At 29.7% G+C, this 16,598-nt stretch overlaps 2 protein-coding genes across 2 annotated transcripts; both read left to right on the top strand.

Moving 5' to 3' along the window:
• Window positions 1-585: 585 nt before the first annotated feature.
• LOC105641717 (putative mannitol dehydrogenase) lies at window positions 586-2,652 on the top strand. Its single transcript, XM_089719096.1, has 5 exons — window positions 586-892; window positions 1,010-1,123; window positions 1,328-1,841; window positions 2,138-2,291; window positions 2,381-2,652. The coding sequence occupies exons 1-5, from the start codon at window positions 792-794 to the stop codon at window positions 2,584-2,586; spliced, it is 1,089 nt and encodes a 362-aa protein (XP_089575222.1). The 5' UTR covers window positions 586-791; the 3' UTR covers window positions 2,587-2,652.
• Window positions 2,653-11,992: 9,340 nt separating this feature from the next.
• On the top strand, window positions 11,993-13,478 carry LOC105641716 (dof zinc finger protein DOF5.7). The gene has a single exon (XM_012226315.4). The coding sequence runs from the start codon at window positions 12,278-12,280 to the stop codon at window positions 13,310-13,312; it is 1,035 nt and encodes a 344-aa protein (XP_012081705.1). The 5' UTR covers window positions 11,993-12,277; the 3' UTR covers window positions 13,313-13,478.
• Window positions 13,479-16,598: the final 3,120 nt, after the last annotated feature.

Raw genomic sequence — 16,598 nt, 5'->3', positions numbered from 1 at the left:
ACTTGCCATAACCACATTACGCGCCAGGATTGCTTTCACACGGTTTCTTTATATTAACAATGTCCTGATATATTAAAATACTCTGAATTTTTCAAACTTTAGAGTTGATATTTTGCAGTCATATCATTCTCAACTTCAATTTAAAGATGGAATTGTAAATAAAAAAATTTTATTTATAACTTGATAAATTTAGAACCTATCTTATTGATTTTAGTTTTTGAAATAATTTATAACTAGATAAATATCAATGTTTAATTTAATTTTAGAATTAATTTATATATAATTAATTATATGAATTATGATTAATTTACTTCATTTTTAATAAAAATAAAAATAATTTTAGTTGTTTTAGAATCTTACGTGCGGATTTACTAAGAGTTTAATCGTTATTTTAATCATGAAGATTAATGAGCAGAAGATGTGAACTCCCGACATGAGCATTTTTTAAAAAATAAAAATAAAAATGGTCTTGGATTGGATGTGCCGAAATTTTCGAATACATTGACCATTGTTCACGCTTTTCTCTCTCTGTGTTTCGTCCGCAAATATGCAAATCACGACACGAAAGCTCACCCAATCTAATACGTCATCACTTTAGCCAGGCTAGAATCTTACCAGTTCCAATTTTCCTAGCCGCTTGCTTCCCTTCCCACTGTGTATAATATATACATGCCTACAAACACTAAAATCCATCACCAAACTACACTGGAGCCTTTCTTCTCTCAACTCTCTCTAAACCCATTTGCTATTTATATATATATTGCCATTTCGATTTTCCATAATTAAAAAAAATGGCAGCCAAATCGCCAGAGGAAGAGCATCCTAAGCCAGCCTTTGGATGGGCAGCAAGAGACCAGACTGGCCATCTCTCTCCTTTCAAATTCTCTAGAAGGTTCTTTACTTATTCCATAGATCTGGTTGATTGGTTTTGTCCCTCCATTATCATACAATATACATAGTTCATATAAAAAGTAACTGTATTTGTGTTTTTGGTGTCTATGCAATGCAGGGCAACAGGGGAAAAAGATGTGGCTTTTAAAGTCCTATATTGTGGGATGTGTCACTCTGATCTTCACATGCTCAAGAATGAATGGGGTTCTTCTACTTACCCTCTTGTCCCTGGGTAATTAAGTACTTCTTTCACATTTACATTTTTGTTAATTAGTTTTGTTGCTGTTGTTGTTTGAATTTGAATCCAATTGGTTAATTTTAATATAATATTTATATTTATTTTAATTGCGTTCTTGGAGAAAATTGTATTACCAAATTGGTTTTTCGATTTTTTTAATTTTTAAATGATGAACTGAGCTTTACTATAAAAATGCAGGCATGAGATTGTGGGAGTGGTGACAGAGGTGGGAAGCCAGGTAGAAAAATTCAAGGTAGGAGACAAGGTGGGAGTAGGATGCATGGTAGGATCATGTCGCTCCTGCGATAACTGCACAAAAAATCTTGAAAATTACTGTCCACAAATGATACTTACATATGGCGTCAAGTATTATGACGGAACCACCACCTACGGCGGCTACTCTGACTCAATGGTCGCCGACGAGCACTTCATCGTTCGTATTCCAGATGGCTTGCCTCTCGATGCTGCTGCCCCTCTCCTTTGCGCTGGGATTACGGTGTACAGTCCATTAAGATATTATGGGCTTGACAAACCCGGTATGCATGTCGGTCTTGTTGGGCTTGGTGGGCTCGGTCACATGGCTGTCAAGTTTGGTAAGGCTATGGGGGTTAAAGTGACTGTCATTAGCACCTCACCTAACAAGAAAGAGGAAGCTATTGGCCGTCTAGGTGCTGACTCATTTTTGGTCAGCCGTGACCAAGATCAAATCAAGGTATTTAAATAAATTGCATTGCTGAATTTAGAGTATTATATTTATTCAGACTCCTTTTATGGTTTCACTCGAAAACACTGATTTTTTTTTTAAAAAAAAATTCATTTTATTCTTTCGTTTTCTAAATGAACAATCAGAAATAAGTCCGTTTCAGCAAAATAAATTATCTTTTATTATTTTGATTTATAAATGCCCCTATAGACTGAATCTGGTGAAGTAAATTGCAAATTTAAATTATTCAAAAAACATTTTATAGTAAGGTATGTTTAATATTGTTAACTATTTTGCTTCTATAGGCTGCAACGGGAACAATGGATGGAATTATTGATACAGTGTCTGCAATGCACCCTCTCTTGCCTTTGATTGGCCTATTGAAGTCTCATGGAAAGATAGTTTTGGTTGGTGCTCCAGAGAAGCCATTAGAGCTCCCAATATTTCCTCTGATAATGGGTAATTAACTGATTATTATTCCCCTTCCACTTTTATCTTTCATTTAAGATTTTGAAATGGCGATTAAACCATTAACCGTCTAATAATAGGGAGGAAGATAGTTGGTGGAAGCAGCATTGGAGGAATGAAAGAGACGCAGGAAATGATTGATTTCGCAGCCGAACACGGCATAAGAGCAGATGTTGAAGTTATTGGAATTGATTATGTGAACACCGCCTTAGAGCGGTTGTTGAAAGCTGATGTTAGATACCGATTTGTGATTGATGTTGCCAATACAATAAACCCTACCCATTGAAAATGACCATTCATTTTCATATATGTGGTTGTTTATTGAAATAAAAAGTTTGATGACTTTATGCCATTTTGTAGTTGTAGTATTTTTTCTATTTTTCTTTTTAATTTGGTGAATCAATTGCATTTGCACTCTTATTCTCACAATTTATATTAATTTATACTTTTTAATTATAATTTTTATTTGTTAAATAAATGAGACGTGAAATTCAAAATAGATTCTGAGATTATAGTTCTAATAAAATTGAGAATAGACTAAATTTGTAAAATCAACTATCAAGATAGATAGTTCGTTTTAATATGAAATACAATTATTTACTGTAGAAATCAACTTCTTGACGAGTAGAAAATAATATTTGTAATGTAAAATTAAGTGTATTTAATTTGATAAATTCATTGCATTTAACTAGGAAAATGCAATTTCTCTAGCCATGTCTAAAGAACTTAAAAGATCCCTTAATTTTACATTTTACATAACTTTAATTTGTCATTTTTTATTTACTAAATTTTAATGTTTGTTTCAACAGAAGTTCACCCACCGAAATGCCATTATAAAAAAAAACTAACATGTAATAAAAATACAATATTTTATTTTAACAAAATTCATATTTTCTCTTAACACATTAATTTAAAATCTACCGATTAATTTATTTAATAAATAATTTCATTTACACGAAACAAGTTTAAAAAAGATAAGAGATAAATTTTCATTCTATTATTTATATTCTGTAGCATTATTTCCTTTTCCTTTTTATATTCCTTTGTAATTATGATTTTATTTTTGTGATAAATGTAATTTTTAATGTCATATTATTGTTCCTATTACCATATTCCGGTAAGTGAACTCCTATTAAAACAAAAATTAAAATTCAGTAATTAAAAAATAACATTAAACTTATGTGACTTAAATAAAAAAGAATATAAAATTAAGTGACCATTGATATAATTTACCCGACTTATTTATTGTTTTTGTATAAAAAAAAATGAATAACCTATTTATCGGAAAATAGAATTAATAATGTAAACTAAATAGGACCACTTTATGCTCTTTATAAGAATTTACATTTTCCTAATCCACTTATCCCCAACCAAACTCCTTGATTCCATCGCTAATAAGGGTTTGGAGTATTTATGTTTAGGTCGTTAGGTTTGGGAAAAGGCTACATTGTTCTTGTTGACATGGCCAAGGAGGTTCGTGGGTCCATTGGCCCATCACTACTGAAATATCAACGGGCTCTATCCCAAAACAGAAAGACCAAGGAAATGAAAACAGAAAATTGTAATTTCTTCATACTATATTTTATTTTTATTTTTATACATTTTTTTTCGAAAATACAACAATTAAATACATGAAAATAAAGACATTATATAAGCTTTGATGTAAATACATCATGTGAAAAATTGAAACAAATAAATCTTAGCCAATGATGGATTTAAAAAAAAAATCCAAAGTAAACATAAAATAATATAATATAAAAGTTTTAATCTTAATTATAAAAATAGTTAAGTTTAAAAGCTTGTATACATTAAAAAGGAATTAAATAAAGGAAGTCACTTGAACTCCTTTTTGTCCACATACAATCGCAATTTATCTTAACAAGATGTAAGAAAACATTTTTATTTTGAGATATTAAATATGTTCTTTAAAAAAATAAATTCTAAAATAAATTTGATATGCTTATTTTTAAATATCCAAATTATTTTTGGCATTTTCAACTTAACATTTAGATGTAAGATTTTGGAAAAAATAATTTTCAACATTTGAAAATCCAACAATTTGTAATATTAGAAAATAAAATACTTTAAATAAAAGGATAAAATATATTTAAAATTTTAAATTATATCCTAATTAACACTTTTATCTTTCTGTTTTTAAAAAATCAATATGTCATCTCTTTAATATTTACTTAATATTACAGGTTTTTCGTCTAAAATTTCAGTATTTTCGTCCATAAACAAAGTCCATTTTATTTAAAAAGTGCATTTAATTGATGGTAAAGTATTAACTTGTTTTACATAAAAATTAAATAATAAATTTAAATAAAATTTTATAACATTATAATAATTTTTTGAAAATAGAAAAATTTAAGCGTTAATTAAAATATAATGTAGGAAGTGAAGTGTATTTTACTCTTCAATAAATTTAAAAAGCACTATGAAATGGGAATGAAGAGCCCAAAACGTCAAACTTTAGAAACTCGTGTACATGAGAGCGACTTCACGACATGAACCTATTTATCACAGGAAATGACCAAATCACCCTTCTTGCCTGGCAACTACAATTATTAGTACAGGACTGCAGAGGGGAGGGGAGGGCACGCTGGACCGTACGCTCATAGGTGACGATATGGGGAAGTTTGTTTTGGGCGAGACTTGCACTGCCACTGGAGGCAAGGCAACCACAGCAGCTGCATTGATTATATGTTATTTACTACAATATCCTTTCCATTTTTTCAGGAGAAATTAATTTTTTAAGCATTTATTATTGATATTAAAATTTTCATTTCTTAAAGTGGTGATAGCGATATATCATTTGACGAACCTTAGGTGATTGGGGTGCGTGAATATATATATGTATATAATAAATTTATATTCTGTCTTTAACTCTTTATACTTTTTGTCCTAACATTATATATAATTTTACTTCTGACAAAAGAAATTCATTATAAATACATTATTATTTCCATCCATAAATATATGGTATAATTGATTGCAGAAAATTATTTCTCTTTTCAGAATAATTTGTTATTTATAAATACTGAATCTTGATCGATAGTCGAAAAAATTTAAATTATTTGATAAATAGTGTATATGAATGATGATAATGAAATCCTTAACTTATATATGATTTCGTTAACACTTAATTCTTCCATCCAAAACAAAATATTCTAAATTTTTAATTTTAAAATTTTAAAATTTTTATAGAAAATATATGATTTCGTTAACACTTAAATTATATAATATCATTTAAAATTCTTATAAGAGCAAGACATTGTAAAATTTGAATTCTTAAATTTTAAATTTTTTTTAATCATCTTAAACATTCACTTAAAAAACAAACACACAATTTTTAAAATATGAAATTCATGATTTTATCATAATGTTGTATAAATCAAGTCAAGATAATGTATGCCCAAAAAGGCTCCGGACCTTTTCAAAAAGGGCCGGTCTCAATATAGGCTTTGCTTGTACTTGCCCAAATTTGGAACACGCATGCTCCTTATTCAATGTTTGTCTCCTATTGAATAAGTTCAACCATTAAGGATTAATTGCAATTAATGCCTCTCATCGTTTCCTCCCCATATAGCTTAAAAAAATTAAAAATAAAAAGAAAGAATTGGAACAATGAAAAAATGATTTCCAAGTCATTTTAAGGTTTTAGTAATGAATTAGAAAATGGACAAATAAGGAAAATGGATTGCATTTTCAAATGAATTTTAAAGATTGATTACCAGTAACTATTCAAAGTTTTTCCCATAGGAAAGAAAGAATTGCGACACTGAAAAAATGATTTCTATGTTCATTTTAACATTTCAGTAATTGATTAGAAATTGACGGACAGATTAAGAGAAGAAATACGAATTTTATTTATAAAAGTCAAGAGTTTGAAATTTAAAGTCATTACTATTGAAAGGGTTTTAAGCTGAAAATGATTCCAAACCGAGCGTAAAAGAAACAAAGTTAGGAATAATACATTAGTGATGATGAAAAGAATAGCATGCAAAAGAAAGATGTAGAAAATGGTGAAGGAGCAAGTCAAATGAGACGTAGAGGAAGGCCCGTGAGATGATGCACATGCAGCGTTACGTTAGTTCTATACACAGATAGCAAGTTTGGGTTTAGGTTTGGTGTCACGGGAATCCAGCCAGCTCTATACTCTAGTCTAGATCTCTCACGTGTTAGTTTGTGTGTATAACTCAGATATAGTTTTATGTCCGTCTGGAATTAGTTGGTTTGCCCAGAAATAGTAATATTTGCGGCTTCTCCACGTTTATGCTACTGTTTACATTTGCCCTTCCTCAACGTCTTTGGGCGGTTCTACTGCTATCATTTTGCTTTTCTTTTATTGTATTCCCAGATTATCCCAAATTTAATGTTTCTAAAGTTTCATCGCCCATAATCCAAGAGATAGTTCAATGGCAAAGAGCATTTGAGAGAGTTAAGGTATCCACAAAGGCTCTGTTCGGCAACAGTAAAAATTTCATCTTTATTACTTGTTGTGTTTAGTAATATAATTTTTATAATAGCTTCTATAGTTTCAATGAGCTTTTTATGAATTGAAGATTCTAATGTTTTGTTTAGTGTTTAGGTTCTAATTAAATTTTTTTGATAATCATACCCATTTGTTTTTTTTTTCCTCGGAATTCAACTAATTAAATAACTAATGTCATTTTTTTTATCTTAAGTTAAAATATCTAATTAAATAGTTATTTTGACCGAACACTTTTAATTTTAAACCACTGTATAAACCATCTACCAAATAATTTAAAAACTAACAACTACTGCCATAGCAAAAGTTAGTAAAGCAACTAATATTCCAAATAAACCCGAAGTTGTAGGCCTGAGTCCACTACTTCTCGAAGCGAATGGAAAATAGTCAGTTATGTTAACCATTAAACGACACCGGACCCAGAGATCTCAGTGATTAAAAAAAAAAAAGTTTCATCATCCTTTTCCTAATTTCGCTTTTTCTGTTATGATGCAAAGTGTAAAGATTTTTCTTTTTCTTTTTTTTCTAAATTGTTGGTAACATTTGTTTCTAAAATCTTTTATACTGAAACGCAGTTGAACTGGCGGTTTAAGTGCAAAATTTTAACTTCCACGAGTACTCACATTACATTTGGAAACTATTTAAAATTAGAATGAAATAGTTCTTCAAATCACAATGTTTTTGTGATAAACCCGTTTATTAAATGATATATTTTGAATTAAAAGATTTTAAGTTTTTGTCCTAAATTAAAATGTAAACTCGATAATTTCACGCGACTGTCATTTAATAATTTTGATGATCATCAGCACTTTCCTTTGCAAAGTCTTCATCAGATGTACGTAACAACCCAGTGATTGGACTCTCTTATTCTTATTCTTATTCTTATAGTTGGAGATGTAGTAATCTGATTTCTGCAAGATGGAATGAGTGTACAAAAGAGGTTAATTCAACTGCAGATGCTTTGTCTAATGAAGTTTTGCTGGTGAATACAGGTTTTTATGTAAGTGGTATAGTCATCCTTTTTGTTATTTGTCCACGCAGATAGAGTGGGAACTCATTAGCCTTAACTAATTAGTTGTTAATTTGGGTATTGATACTCTCTGCTCGATCAAAGAAAATAGTAAATATAATTTCTATAATTATTCTAGAGTAGCACAAGAATTCAAGAATGATTAAAAACCAAAAAGACTAAATTCTGGATTGATCTCTAAAATTTAACTCTATTAAACTATTTAATCATTTATCTAAAACAATATTATTTTTACATTTAAATGAGAGACTAATCAGTAACTCAATACCAAATGAGAGACTAAGTAATATCATCAAAAAGACTTTCATAAACTCGTTGTATGACCCATTTATATACCAAATTAATTACAAAATCTTTTAGTTGAAATAAAGTATTTCTAACCATACATTAAGAAAAAAATAGTAATATTTTTTTTAAAAATCATTTTTTGATTAGCTTGTTATATTGGACCACTCATATGCTGGGTGTAAACAAGTATTTTTCTAGTATCACTATATTAAATCTGAAGGATTTATTTGGTAAAAACATTGATTTGTCCTTAAAAATTTAACTCTATTATTTTCAAAAAAAAAAAAAAAACTCTATTAAATAATTTATCCATCAACCTAAAACAATTCACTTTTAAGTGATGAACTAAATAATATATAACTCAATACTATATATAAGAGACCAAATAGTATCACTACATTAGATGGGAAGAATCAAACAGGGCAGACCACCTCAAGTAATTAGAAAGGTGAAAAAAATAATTTTGGAGGCCAATTAAAATATATTATTTCAAAAATTTTTAACTAAAAATTTTAATAGCTATATATTATAGGTTACTTAATCTCTAAAATGACACTTTGTAAATACAATGACTAACAGGAATAAGTTATAATTATGATTAAATTTGAAGGATTAAAATAGTTAATTACCTTTGTATTATGTATGTATACGTGGTCATAATTCATAGGTGCTGCCCTAATTTCATAGGGCAAAGTTAAAATTGTTGTACATACATATACACACAAGTACAAGACACAGTTCCTGTATATTAGGTCCCACTTTACAAGGACAGGCAACCCTGAGTAAAGGTATACACCATATCATCTGGTCTAGGACTAGTTAATTTTGTCTCTATGCAAGTGGTTGTACGATTTATACAGTCTATCTCTTTAAATTGTTACTATTAGATTGTGTACCTAAGCAATATATATTTTGTTTTTACTGAAATTATTTTGATATTAGCAGTCTATGCTTTTTCTTTAATTCAAAATTAAAGATTATATTAAGAAAAAAAAGCAACCAAAAGACTATATTTTGATTATATACACTATGTAAATTTAATAAAGATAATAGGATAACAAATGAAGGTATCGTTGACATTCAATGGAAACAAAAAAGCCAAAAAGTCCTAAATAGTAAATAATAATAATAATAATTCATTAGTTTCCTATATGGATGGTCATATACAATGAGATTAAGTAACCAATTTCTCTTTGGTAATTATTATTGAAAACAATAAAATTTTATTATTATTATTATTGGAATTCATGTAGATTTCCTTTATCTTTTTGAGCGTCATTAGAAAGTAAGTAATTGTTTAAGAACTAAGAAAATGATATGATTAACTAATCTAGGGGAAAAGAGAATTATAATTAACTAAGTTATCGTTTTATAGATTTTCTAAATAATTATTTCTTATGCAATGGAGATGCTAATTAACTTTTTCAGAATAAAATTGAAGAAAAAAATCATTACTACTTCACTAATTTTCTCAAATGACAATTAAGGGGCGGAAAAGAAAAATTTTTAAAGTGATACTTACAAAAAGAACTGAGAAAATATATAAAATTGAGTATTTTATTCGTTGGAAATTTATATTAAGAAGTTAGTAGAATATAGTTTGGTTAGTCTCGAGTCTTTTACGTCTTCCACCGTAATTTTGGCAAGACGTTGTTATAAGATCATTTTTTTTAAGAATGATTTTATTATAAATGTTTTAAAAAGATCAATAGCTGACAAAATCATTGTTATATAAAATCACTTTGTAACAGTCAAATTTTTGTATTTTATATCATTGGGTTGTACATCAAAATTCAAAAAGAACCAATCACTTTTCAATTTAAAAAAAAAAAAAAAAAAAAATCTCCTTCGATCAGTTAAATGATGTAAAAGTCAGGGCTATAATATAATAAAAACATTCAGTTAATATGGATAATTGTTAGATACTATATATATATATATATATAGTACTGGATAGCTAGCCAAGTAGCTATCATACAGAGATAATGAAAGATGAAGTTACCTTTGAAACATGTGAGCTTTGTATTTAAAAGAGACATTACATGGGAAGGAATAGACAAGCACTGCCATGACTTGCAGAACCTTACTGATTCAGCCCTAATGCTCTGTGCAGCCTACTAATTCTGCCATGGCTGCTGCTCTTTCAATATTCTATCACATCACATCCAACCATTTCAACACTTTAACTAATCATATTAGATTTAGATAGTTCATCGCTAGCTTCTGCTGCTTCTGTATAAACAACCATTTGACTTCTTTATAACTTGTTTTGTGATCTCTTTTTCTTTTAAGGTCTTCAGTTTAATGATTGTGTGTTTATGTTAAGTTTGTCTAATTTTTGGCATCACTCATTACCAATCTATGTAACAGTATAAACACTTTTAGAAGAATGTTCTTCATAAAATCTCATTGAAAAATTGATATGGATGACGCGTTAGATACCAAATTATTTTTTATTTTTAACAATTGTTTTTGTTTTTCTCTCTTCTTTCACTTTTTTTTTTCCCTTTAAAACAGTAATTTTCTCTCACTTTTAATTGATTCTACAGACAAACAGGTAGAAAAGAGACAATTGTAGCAATCTATTACAGATAATATTTTTAGTATTTTAGGAGATCGGGACAGTAATAAGTCACTGTAAGTTTTGTAAAAGTAAGAATATAATTTCAAAAGAGGTTTATACAACAACAAAGTAAAGCAACACCTCCTCATTTCTCAAAAAAAAAAAAAAACAATTTCAACTATTTTTAAATTGTTATTGTTTTTTAATTTTTTATTCGTGAAAAATAAAAATATATTTAAATAATTCTCTAAGTTACACGATAAAAAAATATATGAATCTTTTTATATTTTTGAAAACTGTATTCTATATGAAAAGATTTTTAACCTCCCAAATCTTCCATTCCAACAGCACCATAAAATATTATGTGATTGACTTAAATTAGCCAGATATCGAAACCGGAATGGTTTAATGCCATGTTAGCTAAACTTTTTTGGCAACGAGGGAGAGCTAAGCTCTAGAAATTATAAGCACAATGATATAAAAAAACAAAAGTCTAATTGAGTTTCGCTTATGTTAGGTTCACTTTTATGAATAGAGATTTTTCGCATGCACAATGATCGAAAATTCAGCCTCTTACTTAAAAGATTTGAATTCTTTCTATTCAAATCAATTTTACTTATTAAATTTATCTAGCTTTAGTAATAGAGATATAAAAATCATTATACCACGAAATCAACGGTGGGTCTTAAAAGAAATTTCTACGGTGAAATATTTTGAAACCTTTATTAGGACATCCTAAAATCTACCTTACAAATGAATTTTAATTTTAATCATTGTCCAATTAATTAAATAATTTTATATCTCACCAAATAAGGGTGAAGGGTTTATAAAACCTTCAAAAAAATTATACGTAAAACAAAACATTTGCAGAGAAAATAACTTACAAATCTGAAAAGAGATTAAACTTATATTAAACACTTAAATCTATTTACATTTGAGAAATAACTATGACGTACTTAATTTATATTTTATACCATTATCAAATCTCTTTGACCAAAAGTAAGCTATTTCCGTTCAAAAAATATGTATATAACTAACGGTAAATAGCTCATTTTTAGATAGAAGGATTTAACAGTGAGACGAAAGTATAAATTAAAAATGTCATATTTATTTCTTAAATATAGAAAGATTTAAGTGTTTTATCCGGATATAGATACATGTATTATTTTGTCTATAAATACAGAAACCGTGGAATTGAATTTAATAAAATAAAAAAAAAAAACAGTAAATTCCTCATTTCCCTTTCAAGCCTCGGATTTCATGTGTTCACCTTGTGGCACATCAATTCCTATTCGTTTCAATTTGTGTAGTTGTCTACATGTATATATATACATATAAGTGAGATGAGATCAGCTCTCTTTATTTATTCTACCAGATCTAATCTCTTTCAAACCCAGTTTTTCTTATATACATAAATAAATACATAATTTTTCCATTTCTTCCCCAAAATACCCCCTCTCTCTCTTGATGAATATCACAAGACCCCATCACCATCCTCTCCAATCCATGCATGAAACCATTCAATTTTCTATCTTTGCCTCTGCAAAAAGAAACTGAACCACCCCATAACCGTTCCACACTTTCTTTCTTTCTTTCATCGCTCCATGATGTCCCCTAACAGTCTTCAAGGAAAGCAAGCTAACAAAGAAGAAAATCAAAACTCCGGTAACCGGAAAACAGCAGCATCAAGACCGCAAGAGCAAGCTTTGAAGTGTCCAAGATGTGACTCACCAAACACAAAATTCTGTTACTATAATAATTACAGTCTAACACAACCTAGACATTTTTGCAAGACTTGTAGAAGATACTGGACTAAAGGAGGAGCTTTACGCAACGTTCCTATAGGCGGTGGTTGCCGGAAAAACAAGAAAATGAAGTCATCTTCAAGATTATCATGTGATTCAAAAGACTCTAGTGGGTCATCGGAGATCGGTGGATTTAAGTTCTTTCATGGACTTTCTCCAGCCATGGATTTTAATCTTGGTGGGTTATCTTTCCCTAGATTAAACCCTTCACCTAGTGGTTTATACAATCAATTCTCTCCTTTTGGTGATATTTCTGCTAGTTCTGCAACTGCTGGTAGTGTTACTAGTCCTTGTTTCAGTCTGGACCCATCTGGAAGCTCTTCTGGTACTTTGATGGGGCTTAACTATCCGATTTCAAGTGGCTTTACCGGTGCAATTCAAGAAATGGGCGGTGGCGGTGTTGGTGGCGGAAATGGCGGTTCGATGAATGTTCATACTAACCTTGCATCATCAATTGAGTCTTTGAGTTCTATAAATCAAGATTTGCACTGGAAATTGCAGCAACAACGATTGGCTATGCTTTTTGGAGGAGAAGACCAGAAAGATAATAATAGTGTTTCTTCGGTTCCTATTGAAAACCAAGTGCAAAAGCCTCAACCCATTTTGTTTCAAAATCTTGAAATTTCAAAACCAGAAGTAAATGTTGCTGGAAATTCAAGAAGATTAGGTGATACAACCACCGAATGGTTCTTTGGGAATTCTTATGGCCAAGTCAATCCAACTACACCAGCTAACAGTAACAGCAATGGAAATGATCAAAACGCAGGTGTAGCAAGCAACTGGAATGGAGTTCAAGGATGGAGTGATTTGCATCAATATAATGGTTTGCCCTAGATGATCATCAAGAAGCATATCAGCATGACTCATAAGGTACACCCTTTAACAGAAAGGGGGAAAAACTATAGAGAAATGAAAATATTATCTAAACCAATTTTAGGTGTATGTTTGTTCTTGTTAATTGCTTTTGTTGGATGCAGATTATCAACTTGTAAAAGTTGGGGAAAGGGAAAAAAAAAAAAAAAGGAACAAGAGAGTATTTTTTTGCTTTTGTATTTTCTTTTAGTAAGACGTTGAACAATTAACTAGTGTTTAGTTCTTTATGTTTCTATAAGTTGTTGTTGCTATTGCATCTTTTACATATTACGATAAAGATGCAGGACTATACACACACATATATATATATTGCAGTTTATGGTAGGAAAAAAAGGCTATATATATATCTTGTTTAGATGAAAATGAAAGAAGTGAAGAGGATATTATTCGTTTTGTCTCTATACATGCAATATATCTAAACTCAAATTTGGATGATATGGTAATAGAGATAGCTTTTGTTCTTCACAAGGATTTTTCTTTTTTTTTTTTTTACACATAAAAATTTCTGAAAGAGAAGAGAGTTATCAAGAATATCGAAACTGATGAGGCAGAAGGTCGACCACTGGACTACTAGTGAAATGCATTCTTGAAGGGTTTGATCCTCTCATCAATCTTCAGAATCACTTTGGGATCTGTGATGGGATTTTTGGACTGTTATTAAATGAAACTTAATGGCATATCCTTGATTTGTTTTATGTACAGTCATTGTCCAGAACTCTCACTGTCAATGTGTGTATAAGTTTTTTTTTGTTTTATGTCTTTCTTTCTCATAGAACTCAGTCTCAGGCTCCTTACCTACTGAACAAACAGACAATATATGTCAATCTGTAATATTATCAGTAGCTAGCTGGGTAACCCTTAACTAGCCCTGCACAGTTTAGCCCTAATACATACACACTCTCTCTCTCTCTATCAATATCTCTATCTCTGAGTGCATAAGGCTCTTAGTAATAATTAGTTGCAGTGTGGGGTGATTTGGTGGTGTCTGAAAAAGTGGTGGTTTGAAAGTGTATTGAATGAAAGACTGTCAACATTTGAATGTATAAGAGAGAGAGAGAGAGAGAGAGAGAGCATCTAAAAGCTTAGGGTTCGTTCTTTTGTATATCAAAAATGTTTTGTTTAGCTTTTTGGGGTCTTGGGGAGTGAGCCTCTCTCTCTCTGTGTCTTTGTTAATTGCTACTTGTTACTGAGCATTCCATTTTGATTCTGGGTTGTGACTATTGAGAGAAAGAAAAAGCTTTTTTTTCTTTTCTTTTACTCTTTTGATTGCCTTTGCTTTCTTTATTCCCTGCTTTCACTAGTATGTGTAAAAGAAAAATGGCCCCACTATCTTTGAATAATATATAATAATACTAACAACAGATTGTTAGCTTCTCATTCTTCACTCCTTTACACGTTAATTAATGTGGCTTAATCATATTTATCTCATGCATGCCAATCTTGTTTTCAATCATTTGTCTATATGCATACACTTGCAATGTGGATGACAAAGCTCCTCTCCATAATTTAATTGACTAAATTTTACTTTTATTATTCTTAAAACATTAACATAAATACAAATTCTTTATAATATAATATCGTAAATTATTAAAATTTTCGATCAGACAAAAAAATCAGAGTTAAAATTTAGAATAAAAACGATCTATTTACCCTTTTATCGTTTTCTTTTACTAGTTAATATCACAACAAATGGCTAATTATCTATGCTGGTATAGAAATGTTAATTTCTTTCATGACCTAGAGTATTTCCTTTTTCTTTTTCTCCTTTTTGCCTTTGATCCACTACCTACATACATATGCTATTTAGACCTTTAGCTCAACATTCCATATGTTAACAGAAAGGCATTTCTAATTCTATAGGTACCAACTTCCTACAAAAAAGGTTAGCCCCCACAAGCCACAACCCCACATCTTTTAACATTTTGTAGTTGTTTTTTCCCACCTAATCTCTCTCTTTCTTTTAAACACATAAAGCCACAACATTTGAAACCAAAAAGAAATATGTAATTAGACCGTATTTGTAAATAATTTTTTAAATAGCTTTAATTATTATTTTTTATAGTGTTCATTAACATAGAGTTTGAATTAACTTTTAGAGATGAATGTAGCATTTTATAAAAAGTTAACTCATATAACGTTTATCTTTTAATATTTTATGAAATACTGTTCAAACAGCTAATAGCTATCAAAACAGTTAGTTTTACCGAACAAATTCTTATTTAAAAGTTAGACAATCATTTATAAGTATAACTCAATAATTTATATATCTCTTTCGATTTCTTTATCCCATTTTCATCTCGCAATTAATTTCTTGTCCATTTTATGTAAAGAAAAGAGACTTTCAAAAACTGTTATTCAATTTCTAGATTATAAGACCAACCCTCGATCGTCTATATTTAATAATTTTACCCAAAGAAGGGGGGGGGGGGGGGGGGGAGAGAAAGAGAGAGAGAGATTGGCAGGTTTTGTAAGAAACTGAAGAAGACATGAAGTTGCGTGATTAACGTGAAGGGACAACTCCACTAGGAAAAAACTTTTGTTTGGAAGCTGCTAACTTGTGCATTGTATTATAAACTGTCTTTTTTTACAACTTATAAGCTGCAAGAAGCTCATGACCTATTGAGAAGAAGAATCTATATATTGCAATTCACATCCTCAATAAACCTATACCTGCCCTACCTATTACCCAAATCTCTGGCCCCACCTTTGCAACTACTTGGATAGTGTCTTCCACTCTAATATATAGCCACAAAATCAAGATTTGGGGATATTCTTATTTTATGCTTGAACAATCTCAAATTTTATGCAAAGTCAACCAATTGAATGGTCTAGGTTTTTTTTTTTTTTAATTTGATATGTTTATTAACTCTATTCCTAATTCAATTAAAAACTTGCAAACTTTCGAATTGGATTGAATTCTGTTGTCCTTGATTTGGAAAAGTTATTTTTAAAATTTTAAAAAACGTTAAATCAATTAATAGGCTGATAACTTATAATCGAATGCAAACTGGTTAGTATTCTTACAAGTTCAAATGCTCACAGTGATATTTTAGTTTATCTGATCTTCAATATGTTTTTTTATATAAAAAGAAAGTTAGTAGATTGAATATATGTTTCATAGTTATGAGTGACTGGAATTTTGAGAGGCATTTCTATTTTAGGAAATTCTGAAATAAAAAAACAAAAGATTATAGGGAATCGAATGGATTAAAAAAGAGATAGTCATTGGACAGGACTGACCCATTCT

This window comes from Jatropha curcas, chromosome 3 (genome assembly GCF_041381405.1).
Source record: "Jatropha curcas cultivar XTBG-Jc1 chromosome 3, XTBG_Jcur_1.0, whole genome shotgun sequence".
Lineage (NCBI taxonomy): Eukaryota > Viridiplantae > Streptophyta > Magnoliopsida > Malpighiales > Euphorbiaceae > Jatropha > Jatropha curcas.
The sequence above is the reverse complement of the archived record's forward strand: the minus strand, read 5'-3'. Positions and strand labels throughout refer to the sequence as shown.

Bases quoted from the DNA above. Each gene is read 5' to 3' on its own strand.
- LOC105641717 (XM_089719096.1), top strand. From the start codon at position 792: ATGGCAGCCAAATCGCCAGAGGAAGAGCATCCTAAGCCAGCCTTTGGA. The intron at 893-1,009 runs GTTCTTTACTTA...TATGCAATGCAG, and splicing joins CCTTTCAAATTCTCTAGAAG to GGCAACAGGGGAAAAAGATG. The intron at 2,292-2,380 runs GTAATTAACTGA...GTCTAATAATAG, and splicing joins AATATTTCCTCTGATAATGG to GGAGGAAGATAGTTGGTGGA.
- LOC105641716 (XM_012226315.4), top strand. From the start codon at position 12,278: ATGATGTCCCCTAACAGTCTTCAAGGAAAGCAAGCTAACAAAGAAGAA.